The 17,759-nt window shown below is 45.3% G+C and overlaps 1 protein-coding gene across 2 annotated transcripts in view; it reads right to left on the bottom strand.

The window, feature by feature from the left end:
- Nucleotides 1–2,749: 2,749 nt before the first annotated feature.
- Nucleotides 2,750–17,759, bottom strand: part of CUNH1orf94 (chromosome unknown C1orf94 homolog) — a 36,941-nt gene continuing 21,931 nt past the window's right edge. The window contains exons 4-7 of one of the 2 annotated variants that reach the window (XM_004850908.4): nucleotides 16,360–16,535; nucleotides 11,801–11,878; nucleotides 8,366–8,562; nucleotides 2,750–3,165 (exon numbers count right to left, since the gene is read on the bottom strand). In XM_004850908.4, coding sequence (XP_004850965.3) covers nucleotides 3,090–3,165; nucleotides 8,366–8,562; nucleotides 11,801–11,878; nucleotides 16,360–16,535 — 527 coding nt within the window. In that variant the 3' untranslated portion in view covers nucleotides 2,750–3,089. The remainder of the gene's footprint in view (nucleotides 3,166–8,365; nucleotides 8,563–11,800; nucleotides 11,879–16,359; nucleotides 16,536–17,759) is intronic. The other variant, XM_021263296.2, reaches the window with a different exon arrangement.

Here is a 17,759-nt window from a genome sequence, read left to right on the forward strand (position 1 = left end):
AGAAACAGGGAAACAGGAGGAAAAGTGGGTGAGAAAATATTGAGCTGAGGTCCCTCAACATCTGACCTTAAAAAAAGTACTGAATAACTCTGAACCTCAGTTTCTGCCTATGTCAAAATACACATCTCACAGTGCTATTACGAACATTAGATAATGAAAGTAATGTATATAACTCTGTGCCCATGCTGTTGTAAGTGTTCAACGATTAGTAACTATTATTATTTTAGGAATTTTCTAGAACCCACTAAAATGGGCTACTCCTCAACTTTGTTGCTTAAAGCACATATGGGCTTTTATTACTTTTAAGATTTTCAAATAGAGTTGCCCAAGGAAGGAGACTTGAAAACAGATCATAAGAGCAAATGTCACTTGTCTGACCCTCTGAACTGGGTTTGGTGTCCCTGTATGTGCTCTCATAGCTCCACAAATGTCCCTTGAATAAGGTCCTTCATCACCTTCCATAGTAACTATCATTTAATGGCCATGCTTAGAAATTAACGGGGGCAGGCAATGCATATGACTTTCCCCATGGAGTATCCCAAAAAATAAGTTTTTGGTGAATATGTGCTGAATGACTAAGTGGGGATGGGGAAGGTTGGAAAGAACATGGACAGGAACTTGGGGTTTGGGGCATTCACACCCTGACCCCAAGATCCTGCAGCAGGAAAACCACTCTGGGTGCCTCTTCCCACAATTCCACAAGTGTTTCTGGAGTTCCCAGAAAGGAGAATAGAGTGGGGGAATGTGAGCACTGGAAAGGCATTGAGCACTGGTGCTAGGCTTTCCCTTAGCTAAATTTCCCCTCGAGAAATTTTTTTAGGGGAAAAAAATCAAAGGCTTTAGAGAATCTGATTCTCAGACAGCCTGAGATTAGGGCTTGAGCACTGGGCTCCAGTTGTGTCAGTGGCAGCTCAATATAATTCGACAAGAATTTTTTGACACCCACCATGTGCCAAGCATCTACTAGATGGTTTCCACATGCAATTTCTAAAGTATTGCATGCAAATAATACTTATTTGTATTAAAGTAATACATGCACATGGTTCAAAAGTGCTTAAATATAATACTCAAATAGCGCTTAAAATCTTCACATACAAGGCAGCAATCCCTGTACCATTCCCTACAAACTCATCCCATTTCTCACAGGCAGACACTTCAGTTCTCTTGGCTCTTTATTCTAGTGTTTACCTCCAGATTTTTAGATGATTTTGTGAGTTCCACTGGCTCTTGAATTATCTGTTTTAGATGTTACCTCCCAACTTCCTATTATGATGAACGAGAACTTCATCTCTATTCATACTTTTCTTTCCCCTCCACCTTCCTACTATAGTTATGTCACAATTTCTATTTAAATTCATATCTGAGCTTTTTATTATTATGACCATGTATATATTATTCATTGCTGAGTTAATAACAATTGTTTCATTTTTTATTTCAATTTATAGCTAAATCTCCCCACACCTACCAACAGCTATAAAACAACTCACAGTACAATTTTCCAAAGTGTGAATAATCTACCATTTTCCTTTTCTTCAGCCTCCTCAGCCCCATCAACACAAGAGGCTGTGCCTGAACCCAGGACCTCACAATGAGCTATATCCCCAACATTTTTTGAGACAGGGACTCACTAAGTTGCTAAATTGCTCAGGTTGGATTGGAACTTGCAGTTCTCCTGCCTCAGCCTTCCAGAGTTCTGGGATTACAGGTTTGCACCACTACCCCCAGAGGGAGGGCAACTCTTAAGCTAAGACCTTCCTTCTTTTTCACCTCAAGGAGATCCTGAATTTCTTTCCAGCACTGGGGACCAATTTCCTGGAGTCCGTGTTGGTTGAATCCCATGTAGTAGTTTACCCCATCCCTTAGCTTCCTGACAAATTACCAGGAGGTAAATGTTTTGAGACTCTAAATATCTGAAAACATCCCCATTCTGTCATCACTGACAGTCTGGCAAGGGCTGGCATGACAGGTTAGAACTGATATCAGTGTATTGTGCATGTGCATAGTTCATTTTTTTTACACAAAGAGTATATCCTTACATTAGCTTTTGTTTAATTGCATGTTGCTAGTGTTTGTTAAGGAATAGCACATGGATTTCATTTCATAGACCAACTCTGGTCAGTGATGCATACCTGGAGTGCCTAGGGGGAAGGCTTCTGTGGCTCTCTCCAGGCTCAGGGGAAGGGAATGCCTGTTGTGGGCTTAGACTAAGAAAGTTAAAGAACAAGTGCATCACAATGCATGCGGTTTCCTCTTTCCAGATGTGTGCCCTCCATAAAAGCAATCAGGGTACTGTCAGAGTTGTTATTCAAGTCATCTATAAGAGCTGGACAAGACAGATCAAGGACAGTGCTATTAGGTGCAGTGTTGAGGTTGACTTCTGGATTGACACTGATATACAACATTAGATACAGTTTGTCATTTAAGTTCATTTGGATATTGTTTTCCAGGCCACATTTTTACATCTTGTGTCTTAGAGGGACTTTCTGTAAAACCTCCACTCAGAATACATGGGGGTGAATTCACTCCTTTCATGATGTCCAGAAAGCAGGATGCATAAAGCGAGGTGCTGGGAAGTGAATGGATCACAGGAGTAAAGAGATAAGCCCTCAAGCTTGTGGTTCATAGGATCCCAAATTTAGAGGGCAGCACTCCAGCCCATTCTTTCCTTTCATGTCCTGAGGAAACATGGAGTTTCACAGGGAAAATGAGCAATTAAGATTGCACACATCACAACAAAAATGAACAGGCATTCAAGCAGTTCAGAGTTTTATCATAAAATACAAACTTTTTAAAAGTAAGTGCCTTACTCCTATTTTAACAACAACAGAAACAAAACTCACTCATGTTAGTGAAATACAGGTGCCTGTGTGGATGAGCGAGTGAGTGTGCACAGGAGGGAATGTGTTTGGCTTGTGTGTGTGTGACAAATAGATGGCCATTCAATGAATCCAGTCTTGTTGTTTTCTGACCATGACCTGGTCTGAACCTTGGTTTTCCAAACTTCATACCAAGCTATTGTACAATCCAGAATTTCAGAGCCCTTAGACTTGATCCAAGGGCTGAAGGAGTAGGAGGGGAAAAAAAGAAGTCTAAAACTTTATGCCATTCCCACTGGAGGAAAAATAAGGGCTGTTCATCGGGGGCCCACCAGACGTTGAGGTGAACCTGAAAGAGAGGAGGATAGATGTCATGATCACATTCCTGATGTTACTGGAAAGGTTAGAAAAAATATATATATTAATTTTGCAGCAGTCAAAAATTGTTGACAGGCTTGGAGGCTAAAAGCTTTAGCACAATAAAAGAAAAGTTTTGGCTCTGGGAAAATAAAATATTAAAATGAAACAATTAGAGGACAACAAGAGCTTCTAGTGCCACTAACTTGGATCTGGAAACTGCTTCGAGCCTGTAAAGGTTACTTCTATCGGACCTAAACTCTGTCCATGCCAGAAGCACAGAGCAGGAAGTCTCCGTGGAGCTGAGCACCTTACCTGTGTGCCTGTGACCACACTACTTGCCTTAGTGGACTAAATGTGTGGACAACATCAGAGAGTATAGGGTCGGGGCTTGGCATTAGATCTGAGAGTACGGACAATCTCAAGGAGACTTCCTCCATAACAAACACCTGCCAAAACCAGCCCCTTCATTTCAACATAATAAGGGAAGTAGGCAGTGGGATATCAGTAAGTACCTGAGAATTTGCTAGGCCCTGAGAGAAGGAAGAGCCAAGAAGATCGCAGCCCCACCTTGTAAGAGAAGAAATATACACACCTCTGCCTTTCTCCCAGCATACTCTTATTCATACTTTAAAATTGGGCTCAGAAGCCATCTCCTATGTGAAGCCTTCCTGATCTCTCCAGATGGGATGATGTACTCCCATTTCTGGGATCCCATTACAATTTCTTCACCCATCTGCCAGGATACTTTAAATGAACCGGGAACAGAGCTCAAAACAAATTGCAACAGAGCAAATAGCTAGATTTAGTCTAATCCAGGGATTCTCAATCAGTTTTCAGCTAGGCAGATGCATATTACAGAACAGACTCACGTTTGAGGCAGCCTCCCATGAACTGATAAAACAACAAAGGCGGGGTGGGTGGAGAACAGGGGAGAGGGAGGAAGAAGCAATGGAAACAGAACACTGCATTAATTTGGAACGCCTCAGCTAGTAACAAACAGTATTTGTCTCTCTCTAGGAACATCCCTGAACCAGTTAGGCTTCGGTTATGTTTCAGTTTCTTCTCACTAAAATAAGTTCCACAAGAGCAGAATCAGCACCGGGGCTGTTCACCATTTTATAGGCAGACCCAGTCGAGTACCTAGCATGAAGTAGGTGCCTACTAGACGATCAATGCCAGAAGTAAACGCACTCTTTTCTTCTCTTTCAAAAGTCATATTGGAAAATAAATGACTGAAAGTGATACTATTATAAGGATAACCCTGAATTCCACTCAAGTATGTAAAATAAAGGCGATAACAATGGTAGGAATTAATTTCTCACAATAAACCTCCTATCTGATCATCACACCTCATGCAGCTAGCTGCTCCACATTGAGAACTTCTCATGGGATCAAGGGCAGAGGGCCTGGTCTGGACAGGATGTAAGGTGGAGGCCCAGGAGAAGGAGCAATCTGTGTGATAGAGCTTCCAAGGGATGCTCCCTAGAGAAGAAAGAGGAGGAAGGGGCCGCAAAGAAGAGGAAGAGGGAAAGGAGGAGGAAGAGGAAGAGGAGGAGGAGGAGGAGGAGGAGGAGGAGGAGGAGGAGGAGGAGGAGGAGGTGGGGGATGATGCTGTTCTCAGTGTAACTATTAACTCTACAATGTATTGTTGCTCCGAAGATACATTGCATGGTTGTCCCGCCCTGAGGAAGGTGTGCAGAGCATGGCCTCTGTTCCTTTTTTGCCCTGAGACCTAGCAGTAACCCTTGCTTCTTCTCTCACTTCACTCGATTTTGCCTCTTGTTTCCTCTTTTCTGCTGAGACTCTGTGGCTGTCTTCGAGGTCACACCCTCCACACCTTCCTTTCTGTGTCTCCTGCTCTGTGCAGCCTCACCTGGGTTGTGTGCCATCCTGCGAGGCTCTCGTAAGCTCCACCACCATGCTCCATGCTCCGTGCTCCCTGTGTCCCCTCCTGCTGGGCTTGAGTTTTCTCTTCATTACTCTCCCATCTCTTGCTGTCTCCTCTAGGAAACACTTCCTACACTTGGCTTCCACTTCCCTTCCTGAGTCACCAGTGGTCCTCCCCTCTCAGCAGAGGCTCTGTTTTAGATCCCTTGCTGGTTCTGCTACATCTTCCAGCCTTACCACCTGCTAGATGCTTCACACTCAACCCTTGGGCCTCTTCTCTATATACACACACTGCTTAGCCATCTTTTTGAATATCATGCATGTGCTCATCACTCCCAAATTTATTCCCAGCCCCAACCTTTCCCCCCGACCTCTGGACTACTATGTCCAACTGCCCATTCACAGTTCCACCAATCTGTCTAAGAAGTATTTTCAAGTTCACATGTCCAAGATTGAACTCTCAAAAAACAGATCTTTGCTCCAGTCATCTTGACCTTAGTATTTTTGGCACCAACACTCATTTATTTGTACAAGTTTAAATCCACAAACTGTGCTGGACCCTTCTCTTTTCATATGAAACTGTCATCAAGTTGCATCAATTCTGCCAGGAAAATGAACATCCCAGATCATTTCATTTTACTTCTTTGCCAGGGTCACCACCCTCATAAACTCCACAGCATCTCTTTCTTGGACAGCATTAAAGGCTCCTAATGTGCTCCCTGCATCATCTCATACCTATATATTCATTCTTCATATATTGGCCAACATGATCTGTTTCATAGAAAAAATCAGAACACATCTTCACCAGTTTAAAAGACTTCATGGCTTCCCCTTGCTCTTAAAAGAAAACTCACCCTGCCTACCAAGTCCTATCTACATGGCCCTGGCAGCATCTCTGATTTCAATTCTGCCCATTGTCTCCTTCTCACTTTGTGTGCCACCCAGATGTTGCCATCTGGGAGCCTTTGCATGCTCCATGCTTTCTTCCCAGAGTTCTTTTTCCCATATATATGCATGGTTCATTCTCTCACTCAAGAAACCTCCCTCTGTTCTTCCTTCCCTTCTCCCCAGCACCTGTTGTTGCATGTTTGCTTGGTCATGTATTTATTGTTCATTTCCCTCCTAGAATGTGAACTCCTAGAGAGCAGGAAATACTTTGACTTGTTCACTCGAGAGCCCCAGTGCATAGGACAATGACATGCACAAGGAGACACTGACTCAGGATTCTGAGGATGCACAAATCATCCTTTTTTGGGGTGATGCAGGCCAATACCCCCTTGAAGTCACTTTTCTGACTCCATTGTCCCGGTTTTCCTAATGTCTCAGGGTACCATTCCTCCTCCTGACTGCCGCTCCTCAGTTTCTCTGGCTCTCCCCAGCCTCCCTCCTACTTCTCAAACAGTCCTTTCTCAGTCTTACTCCTTCCTCCCCTTCTCCTTGCCCCTCTGCAGACATCCAAAGAGCAGACTCAACCCTCCTCTGTCCCCACTACTTCTGGTCAATGGTTCCTGCACCTGACCAAGACCTTGGTCCTCCCTCCCTCCCAAGGAAAGCTCTCTTGAGTCCACAACCACAGGCTAGAATATGGGATGTTTGCTGGCCTCCAGGTAAGAGGGCAGTGATCACCTCTTGTACAGACCCTCAAGGTCCTCTCCAGACCACATCGTTTCTTTCTTCTCCCATTCTTTCTTCCCTGTTTCTTTTTCTTCCACCCGTCAATTCACTCTGCGTGCACCCAAAAGTCTTTAATAGTCCAATCCTCACTTCCCCTTTCCAATCCTATTTTCCACCTTTTTCAGGAGCAGATCTAATTCTTCAGCCAGAAGAAGCCTTGATTCCCAAGCTTCCATGTCACAGCACCTTCCCACCTGACAGCCTACATCAGCTTGCCTGTTGAGCTCTCCTCCCCTCACTGCTCACTGCAGGGTTCCTCCTCTGGCCTCAGGGCTACCTTCTTGGTCTTTCTTTTGCCAGGGCACTAACATTGCTGTGTCCACCTTTCATCTGCTCTCTTCTCTCTGAAGAGAGAAAGTTGGTCCTATTCATCTGTGGATCCCCTGCAGGCTAAATTCAAATTAACTACAGAAGTTAACACAGTACTCCTAGGGTGTTTTGAGTGAGATACACCATGATATATTCTACAAAAATAAGGAAGGGAGGGAGGGAAGAAGAAATGGCAGGGGAGAAAGAAATAAACAGGGTTGTGGCTGTCATGTTCAAATAACACTATCGACCACCTTCTTGAACATTCCCCACACACCCTAGGAAATTAAATGATCCGAGAATTCCAACAGTTAAGAAATCTGTTTACCTTTGTTTCTCACAGCTTTTCCCATACAGATCTGACTACTGAAGCCTCTTTCTAGCATTTATCCCTTTTAACAAGATATTGGAGAAATGCTGATTGAAAGGATGTTCCTTTGGGGATGTGTGGTGGACCCCACAGCGAACGTCTGTGATGGGGAAGGTAGGTGGGTGGGAATCGATATTAGGTTGAATAAATTAGGTTTCTAATCCTAGAAACTAAGTTTCTCAACCGGGGGGCACACGTAACCCATGGTATGCCTGGGGAACTTGGACCCATGGGAATGACACAGCACCACCTGTTTCTTGGATCATCAATACTAGCTGAAGATTTGGTGGGGGAGGCTGAGTGGCTGTTTAATATTATATAACAAACAAATGTATAACTAAACAACATGCAAATTTGGGGTGGAATTTTCAGCTAAAATTTTAAGTTTATGTTGGATGTTTTCTGCTAAGCCCTCAGATTGTCCCAGAAAATACAAATCTCTCTCATCCACTATTTGGGAGTCTTTGGTAGAAAAATGTGAACAGTAGTAGGCAATCAGGACCCTTCAGGCAGGCCATCTGGGAAATTAAGGAAATGTTCAGGAGATTTGTCTGGCAAGGATTTAGGGTGTAGACAGTGGGAAAAAAGACATAATAAGATTACCTGGCCACGTCCTGTTGTAAACCAAGCAAATGGGTACCAGTACTGTGTCATGCCTCACTGCCTGCCACTGACCATGGAGCGGGGTGGCTTTCTTCTGACACGGCAGGTGCAGTTCTGCAGCCAGACTACAGCTCTGCAGCCAGACTATAGCGCTGCAGCCCAAAATGGACCTACAGAGCCTGCTCAGCTCCACACCAGCCTCTGGTCACTGTACAAGACCCTCCCCTCCCCACAGCCATGGGATACACAGATCAAGAAAGGGTCCGTGGAGCCCAACCCACTCGCCTCCCCTCTCCAGAAGCTCTTCAGATACAAGCGGGACCTCCAATGTAGGTGGAGGACTCACCGGTATCCGTGGGGGAAGAGGTACTTCGGCCCGTCTCCTGCCATGGGGGAAGGGTCTCGGGGATTGGTGGGCAGCTTTTGAGGTGTCCTCTGTGGGTACAGGAAGTTGGGCTGGACAAAGGGGATGTAGCTCAGCAGGGGGATGTAGGAAGAGCGGAAGATCTGCTGGCCCATCTGCTGTGTGTTGTAGAGTGTCACCTGCAGGTCAGAGAGGAGAGAGGGGTGAGGTCACCATCTTAACCCCAACTTACCCAGCCACCATGCCTCAGCCTCTGTGCCCCTGGTCCATGTAAGGTATGTAGAAGACAATATGCTGGGATGAAAAAAGCCCAGGGCTAAGCTTCTGTAGTGAAGCTGGCAAGTTACCTAATTTATCTGAGCTTCTGTTGCCTCATCTGTAAAATGGGCAAACACTATCTACATTGTGTGGGGATCATGTCAGTTGACACAAGTAAAGAGACAGGCATGTAATAAAGAGCAATTTAACATTATTTCCATGCTCTTCTCTGTCATCTTTCCTTTCTCTCTGTCAATAACCATCCTGAAAGCTCCTTGTTCATTTTTAAAGCTTTTATTATCCTAAGCAAATCTGCTGTGATTTACATAGCACTGGCTTCTATCTCAAGATCTCGGCAGATTCCAAGTTGAAGACAGCTCTGCCCAGTGGAAATCCCTGCAGTGGTGGAAATGGTCTGTCTGTGCTGACCAGCATGGTAGGCACATAAAGCTCCACTGGGCACTTGAGATCTGGGTAGTGTCAATGAGGAACTGAATTCTGTGAATGTCACTTAATTTTAGTTCATTTAAATTTACAGAGCCACACACAGCTAATTGCTACCTAGCCAGAAAGTGTGAGACTAGGAGAAAGGGCAAACAGACAATGGGGCTCAGCTCACACCCAAAGGAAAGACAAGAATTTAGGGGGGTTCTGAGACTCCCTGGAACAAACTAAGAACCGGGCTCCTGTTCTCCTATCCCTGACAAGGCAAAGACATCCCTTAGTGTCTGGCATCTCCCAGCTCCAAGAGAGTGCCTGGCACACAGTGATTGCTCAATAAACATGTACCTAATGAATGATTGCCAGGGAGGGAGGAGAAGTGGGGCACTAACATTTGCTTAAATACCTGAAGTGACAGGGAGCCCATTATCTCCTGAGTACTGTATTCCACCACTGACAAACATCAGAAGCCATGTTGCTTATGAAGTTGATATCTATCCCCTTGTGTGCTGAGGGAGGTTTCAGTCCGAAAAAATGGGGAAGCTTCTGGATTTCCACTCTTCCAGCAAGATCCTGGAGAGCTCTCTTGCTCTGCATGCCCTTAGCCAATAAAAGCCCACTCAAGCCAGTGTGTTTGAGTATTCAGTGAGTGCCAGACCTTCACATGGATTCTCTCATTAAAGCTCCAGACAGCCCCGTGAGGTAAGGCCATTATTATTCCCATTTTGGAGACGAGGAAATGGAGGTTGAGAGAAGTCAAGTGACTTTTTCAATGGATGTCTCCAGTTCTTAACTGCAGTCAGAACCCCAGTGGGAGTTGGGTGTGGTGTCATACATCTGAAATCCCAGCAATCTGGGAAGCTGAGGCAGAAAGATCTCAAGTTCAAGCCCTACTGGGGAACTTGGAGACTTAGCAAGGCCCTGTCTCCAAATAAAAAAAAATCAAGAAAGGTATGGGGATGCAGTATAGTGCAATCCCCAGTAAAAAAAAAAAAAAAAAATCCACAGGCCATGCCCAGAGCCTGTGCTCCTTTCCAGCCTTCCTTGTTGCCCCATCTCTGAAAGCTGAGCCCCTCCCTGGTCTTTGCCATTGTCCCCACAGTGAGGATGCAAGGCCTCGTGATGCTGGACACAGGCACAGAAGCCCAGGAGGGTGAGGGTGAGGGTGAGAATGCCAGGAGCTCACCAAGTAGGCACAGAAGGCCACCTCTCAGGGCAGGCTCCTGTGGAGCCCCAGGCAGAAACTGCCCCAATCTTGGTGACAAGAGGAAATGCCTGGCCCTGGAAGAGGTGGCTCTCTGAGTGCACACACGCTTTGTCTGAAAATGTACCATGATTCCATGGGACGGATAAAAGCCATCAAACAGCTTTGTAGACTGCTCTGGAACCATCTCCAGAAAGCAGCAGAACTGCGTGCCTGGAATGCTGCATTTGTACAGAAATGTTTAAATAAATCGATGTCGTGAAAGGCTATGTCAGAAACTGATAAACAGTGAAGTGATTGCCTCTAAGTTTTAAAATTGTTTTGCTATGCTTTTATATGTCTGACTTTAAATATATGCAAATAAGTGCCATGAATAATTGTCTAAAAATATTTTCTTTGAAGCAGGTGGAGGTGTCACTGTTGGGGTGCAAGGGATGTGGCTGGGACTCCCCATCCCTGCCTCACATCAGGATGTGGAAGGCTCCTACTACTGACAAAACAGTCCCAGCCCGGGTAATAAAGTGACCTATAACTACAGGCCTGTCTCTATCTTCCCAAACATTATAGCATGTTTCAGGTCAGAGAGGCAGTTTGCAGAGTACAAGAAGTGGTAGAGCATGGTGATTGGCAGTTCTGGGCTGCAAGGACAGACCCCAAGTTTTCACCTCCAACCTACCTGAAGACAAGATATTGGCAGATTTACCAAATAAAGCTGAGGTATACACAGTTGAATTGAAATGTAGAAAAACAATGAATAATCTTTTAGCATAAGTGTGTCCCCAATGCAATATCTGAGACATACGAATATGTCTAAAAATACTAAAAATGTATTTATTGTTGATCTAAAATTCAAATCTAACTGGAGGTCCTGTAGCCTCCAGGACAGGACATGGCTTCCTGCTGCCACTCATGCTAGGCAGAGCCATGTGATTTGCTTTGGTCGATGGAAGACAGGTGGATGTTTCCAAGTGCCCATTCTGCGCTGAGGCTTTTGGAAGCATTGTGAGTTTCCTCACAGGCCCCTGTGCTCCCACCCTTACCACTGGAGCAGCAACAGCTCCTGCATCTTCAGCCCACCTCTGACCCTCAGCCCACTTCAGCCAACCTGTAGACCCATGAATGTTCATTGTTAAAAGTCCTTGAGACATTGAGGACATTTATTACCATAGCAAAATTCAACTTGAATGTTAACTGTGTGACCTCAGACAACTTACTTAATCTCTCTGCTTCTCGGTTTCCTTGTCTATAATCTACTCACAGAGTGATTGTGAAGGTTCATTTAATGCAGGCAAAGCCCTTGGAGAAGGGTCTGGCACACAGTAAGGGGTGCTGTTATCATCATGGAAGGACACTGGTTTTTGTTTCCCACCCAGGTCTGTATATGTGTCTGCATGCTGCAGCCAGTAGTGGACAACAAAGTATAGATGGGTGACCAGGTAGACAAAGATGAAGGAGCCCTGTGACCCGAAGGCCTTCATGGAACTGGAACAGAGGAGGGGAGGTCACCTACTCACCTGTTGGGAGTAGCAGCCCAGCTGAGGAGGCACAGCTTGCTGATAGGGCATCCCTGGTAACTGCTGCGGGTACATGCCCTAGGGGGAGAGACAGAGGCTCAGCCTGGGTGAGGGCTCCCAGCTAGAGGCTGAGCTTGTGCAGGTTCATCTCTCTGGCCTACATGCTGGATCTGCAGTCAGGGTTGACTTTATCTCATCACAGTCCTGGCCACAGCTGGAGTCAGGCTGCGGCAAGCACAACTCATGCTTCACAGAAGGCCCCTTTCAGCAGGCTTCAAGCCTCCTGGGGGTGATGAAGATAAGAGATTCTGGAGTCTGACTACCTCCTGGTTTCCAGATCTGCCTCTGAGTAGCTCTGCAACCTTCAGCAAGTGGCTTCACCTCTCTGAGCCCCTTTTTCCTCATCTGCAGAATTGTGTATTCAGGCCTGCAAAGCCTGTGAAGATAGCAACATTATCTTAGTTGCTGTCTGCAGAACTTTTGTAAATGTCTTTCCCCTGTCTGCTGCATCTGAGTACGTGTCTGTATGAGCCTGTGTGTTTGTGTATACATGTGTACATCCTTGCTTATATAAGTCCATCTCCATACGTGTTTGTAACTGTGTCCACATGTCTGTGTGTTTCTGCATGCAAGTGTGCAGCTTTGACCCCAGGTGTGTTAGCTTGAGTTTCTGCTGCTCTGGGTCTGTGTGTGTGTGCACATTCCTGTGTCTGCAGCTTGTAGGGAGGGATAGTGTGAGAAAAATGAATTAATGCATGTAAAGAGCTGAGAACAGTGCCCGGCACATAGTAAGGACTCTGTAAATGTTAGGTCTGTCCATCATCTCTCACTGCACCCCCCCCGAAAAGGCTCAGTGGCAGGCAGCTCAGCCAAATGGGAAATGGAAATTGTATTCACAGCTCTGTCTGGGGGCATGTGGGGCATCCATTTGTCCACACACAGACACAAAACACACATGCTGTAAAACATGAGCCAGCCCATGACCCTTCCAGTCTCAGACTATGCCTCTAGCTGCCAGGGAGGCTCAAAGGCCAAAGTAGCTATCATCCCAGGACATCTTCTCAGAACGTTCTACACCCTAGTTATGTGCTGCCCCCATTCTGGGTGTGACTTGTGCCAATTACCAAAGTAGTGACAGCTTTCACTATGCTTATTTTGTACTGGGGATCAAACTTGGGTCCTTGCATTTTCGAGGCAGGCGGCAGAACCACTGAGCTAAATCCCTGGCTCACTATGCTCTTAAGGACTTCCACACAGCCCATGGGCTCCTTCTGAAAGGCTCCGGAACCTCTGACCCCAAAGCCCCCCCTAACTCTCCTAGTGGCCCACCTTTCAGATCCCCAAGAGAGAACAATTTCCAGGCAAGCACCTCCTTGCTCTCTGCTCCAGGACATGTGTCACTTCAGACATTTCAGTGCCCTTTGCTTCCTACTTCCATAAGCCCTTCATCTGAAACCAGCTACTTGCTCGCTTCAGTCCAAGCCCTGCAACTGGAGCAGCCTCACTCACCATCATGACTCCATCTGGCCCCTGTGACACTGGCCTTGGTCAGAGCCTGGATAAGAATGTCACACAGAGGGGTGGCCTCATCCATTTCCAGCCCTCAGTGGGCTACAAGGCCACTGGGCAGTTTGCTGGGTGTCCCCCTTGTTTTACCCTATTAGCACTTAATTCTGCCCACCACAGCCACTTTCCCAGGGCCAGAGAAGAGCAGGGAGGCCTCCAAGGTCCCCATGTGTCCTGTGCTAGGCCACTCTGGGCTCAGGATGGGGAAGACAAATAGTGCCCATCCCTGCTCCATCCTTGAAGCCGACATTGCCACATTCGTCAGTATGAGCAACACCATTCAGCTTTAAGAACATTTCCAGTTGTTACAATTGCAATTTTGCAAAACCCCAAGCAAGGGCAAACAAACATTCACTCTTCTTTGCTTGAGGCCATGGCCCTTTCCCACACAGCCTCTCTCCTTAATCAGAGCACCATTCTTTTATGCCAAGCAGCCCCAGAGCTGCTGGAGCACCTCAGTGTTGGAGACTTTGTCTTCCCGTTTCTCAGTCTCTCCACCACAGAGCTCCAAGCAAATTGGATTCGGGACCTCATTTTTATTTCCAATGCCAAACCGGGAAGAGACCAAGACAGAGCAGACGTGGTTCTAGGTCTGCAGAGCTCCCCAACCCCCATTTTCTTGGAAGATCACAGCTGAATAAAAAGCCAACATCTATATCACACTTTTCCATCCATGGACTCAATTAATCCTTCCAACCAAAGCAGCTTGTGCTGCTGCTGCTATAATTATGATGAGCCCATTTCACACTCAGGAAGCTAGGACTCAGAGCAGTTAACTAACTTACCCAAAGCCACACAACTTGGAAGCAGCAGAGTCCTTACATGCAAGACTACAGATTTCAAAATCTCCCTTCTCTCTATTATCCCAGGGTCCTTGATTAGCTGACTTGAAGCTAGGCAGCATTATGAGACTGAGAAGCTGAGAGAGGGTAAATTATGCTGCCTTTTGTTACTATGTGGGAGAGTCAACTCAATTTACAGCTGACTTCGGTAGGGCGCCTTTATAGAGCCAGTGGGTCCTTCAGCCAGGCCCTTATTCTGCTTCTGTCCACAAGCTTCAGAGTCTCATTATAGTCACCCTACAATACAAACACCAGTGTCTCTGAAGACAGGGGACCTTCGTGCTCAGAAAATGTCTAAATCTCACGCACTCCAAGAAGTCTACTAAGAAGGAATTAACATATAGCAAAGAGATACCTTCCTTACTTTGTACAGCAATCCATTGCCAATTAGCTTTGCATGGTGAGCTCTCTGAATGTGCTTTAGAGTGAATGCATTTACACTAAAATTTTTCAACTGTTTCTTTTTTAAAGGTTGAGGTGCATTCCCTAGGACTTTGATTTATTCCTGAACTTGCACTAGACTCCAGGTTTCTTTGTCATCTTTGAATCTCCTCACCTAGCATAATGCTCAGGCTATAGTAAGTGAATGTCTAAATAAATAAATAGAAATTATATAAGCAAATGACTAAATAAATAGAAATTAGCAACTCAGTGAGTAGGTAAATAGACAAACAGTGAATAAGCAAACCCCAAAATACAAGTGTAGAAGTGTAACAGTGACAGACTCAGTGAATCAATGAATAGGAAATTTCTCTCAAGACTGTGTAAAGATAATATTACTAATGTGAAACTGACACACTTTCATTTCCCCCTCTACAGATCACTTTCATTACAATCTCTCACTTCAGTTGCAGGCATGAGGGTTTTTGTACCTAGGCAGAGAGTGGTACTTAGTCTCTTTAACAAACAAACAAGCTTAAATACAAAACTGAAAAACCAGACTTGGATAAATTCCTTTAAGATTCAGGAACTACACATAATGGACCAGCTCAGAGAGTCTTTGTATGCAATAGAGAAAATTCCCCCTTCCACACAGGACATCTAAGCCATAAGGCTGTTGCTCTTGTAGCAGAGGAAATGACACAAGGCACCAAGGGGTAGTGAGAGGGGAAAAGGACCTGGAGAACGACAATCCAAATGTCAGGCATATTTCCTTCTCTGTTTTCCCTTTCCAGGCATTGCCAGGCTAGGCTCAGGCAGCAGATGGCCAACATGTTGGACATGCTAGTCCAAGTTCGTATACTTCCCCATGCAACTGCCTGCCATTCTGGAGAGGAGCCAGGAAGGAGCAGAGGACTGAGAAATCGCACATGCTGAGCACCTCTCCTGAAGAACCTGAGCACTACCTAAAGGGACTGTTTAAGTTATTGGATTGAACAAAGGCTTAAACTAGTGTGGACATTTATTTGATTCTTCCCTCCTTTTGCTGAGTGGGCTGCAGCGCTTAAGGGATATTAAGTTAAATGGACAAAATAAAGAAACTACATTTTCCCTGCATAAGTAAGTTCTGTGTGTAAAATTTCAAATCCTGCTACAAGTGCTTCACTGCCCCTTTGTGTCTGGCCACTAATTCCTTCTTAGCTAGAAGCCAAAGATCAAGAACTAGATCCAGACTTCTTGGATGTGGTTTAAATAAGATGGTCATAATCTATCATCCAAACTATGATACTTGAGAGTGAAAGGCGGGTGCCATAAATAATTATTCTTGGGCAAAAGACCTAAACTGGGATTGTCCTAAATAATCTAGTATGCCACAACAGTTCCAAGAAGCAGGTGGGAAACAAGGACCACGACATCCTCCTACTTTGGGAGCCAAGCACTTAACCGGCCAAAGACAGCAAAGAGCTCTGGATTAAACGGTACAAGTGTGAACTAGAATTCAAGCAGTGGAAAATTAGAAAGGTATATGCGTGTATACCTAGTGGTTGGCTTGATATGGTCACAGTGAAAACAGTAACAGATGAGAGCACACATTGATGGTGTCTTACTGTTGACCCCATGTTGTCTCTGGAGAGGACAGATGGCATTCAAAGGGACTCCGAGGCTCTTTGCTCAATTGGTTTCCTACAAACTACACCTCTTTTACTCCCCAGAATCCACAGGGATGCGGATACTCCACCACTGCAGGGAGAGCCAGAGCCGCCCACTCACCTGATACTGTGGGAAGGCAGAGTGATTGGCGAACACTGCTGGAGGTGGGCAGTTCAGGTTGAACCAGGGTGGCTGGCTCATGGTAGTTGAGGTCAAGGCTGTGGCAAAGCATGGGGTGAACATATTCCCTGTGTGCTTAGGGTTGTTCTTCTCTGCAACCATTACCTGTGGGTTAACTGTAAGTCACAAGAGAGGGAAACCTGTTCAATGACTGAGGCAGGGAGAGGGCAGGATGCCTCCAGAGCCATCCTTGGGATGTTTGTTCTGAGGTCAGGTTGTCTCAGCTCCAAGAGGTCCTTCAAAGTCCTGGTGAATTCCCAACTATAGGAAACATCATTAGTTCATGCCTTGCCTATTTGGAAGGAATGAAAACCCCAGCAGTTTGGCTTGGAGCTTCTCTTGCCACCATTCTTAGTAAAGGAGGCAGGTTAGCAAGGGAAACAATAAACCAGGTTGCTCTGGCTATATTTCACCTACAGTATTTACAAAATCAAATCCTTTCAAGTGCTTTAGAAAAATTTACCTGTATATAAACAAATGGCATGCTATTTGGAATTCAAATGATTAAAGCAGCCCCCAAGCAGAGCTATACACTCAGCAGGACTGAGAATGTTGTGCAGGCTGCTGTATCTGTATTAGAATTTTTTGTTGTTGTTACAGGATCTGTGTAAGTTTCCTAGGCTGACCTTGAACTTGAGATCCTCTTGCCTCAGCCTCCAGAGTACTGGGATTACAGGCATGCACCACTATGTCTGATCGAGAATCTTTTTCTTTCTTTTTTTTTTTTTTTTTGGTACTGGGGATCGAACTCAGGACCTTGCACTTGTGAGGCAGGGGCCAGAACCTCTGAGCTAAATCCCTGGCCCTCTTTTAATATTTTAAAACATGAAATAATTCAGTGTGGAGCCTAAAAGTATGAGATTAAGTTGAGTTGTTTCCAGATATGAACCCAAGATTCTCCCCCTCTAAAAGATGTCCTATGGCTTTATGCAGTAGTAAATGGGTCCTCAGTATTGGCATTTTTCTTGGAAAGGGGTTTTGATTTAAAAAGATGTAGGAGGGCAATGGAGAGAAAAGAGGGACATGAATAATCTCAGTGTAGAAATAATCATAATCTAAATCATGAATGTTTTTAACTTGGCCAATATGAGAAGCTATGTAGTATAGGTCAGGACTATATTTAAAATTGACCACTGATAATGCCCATGGGGCCACTGCAAGGAACTACACTTCTCTAGCCATTGTATTCCTAGTAAGGGACATGGGGGAAAAGTCATCTCCCCATTTTATGGCTGTAAAAATCCTGACACCCAAGGAAAGACAGTGCCTTGACTGTGGATAAGACAGAGCCAATCCTAGGCTTGAGAGTCTCCGGAACTCCTTTCTCTGCCGCCCGCCCT

Source organism: Heterocephalus glaber, unplaced genomic scaffold (assembly GCF_053883595.1).
Source record: "Heterocephalus glaber isolate CG9 unplaced genomic scaffold, H.glaber_assembly_v1.0 deba00001452, whole genome shotgun sequence".
NCBI lineage: Eukaryota > Metazoa > Chordata > Mammalia > Rodentia > Bathyergidae > Heterocephalus > Heterocephalus glaber.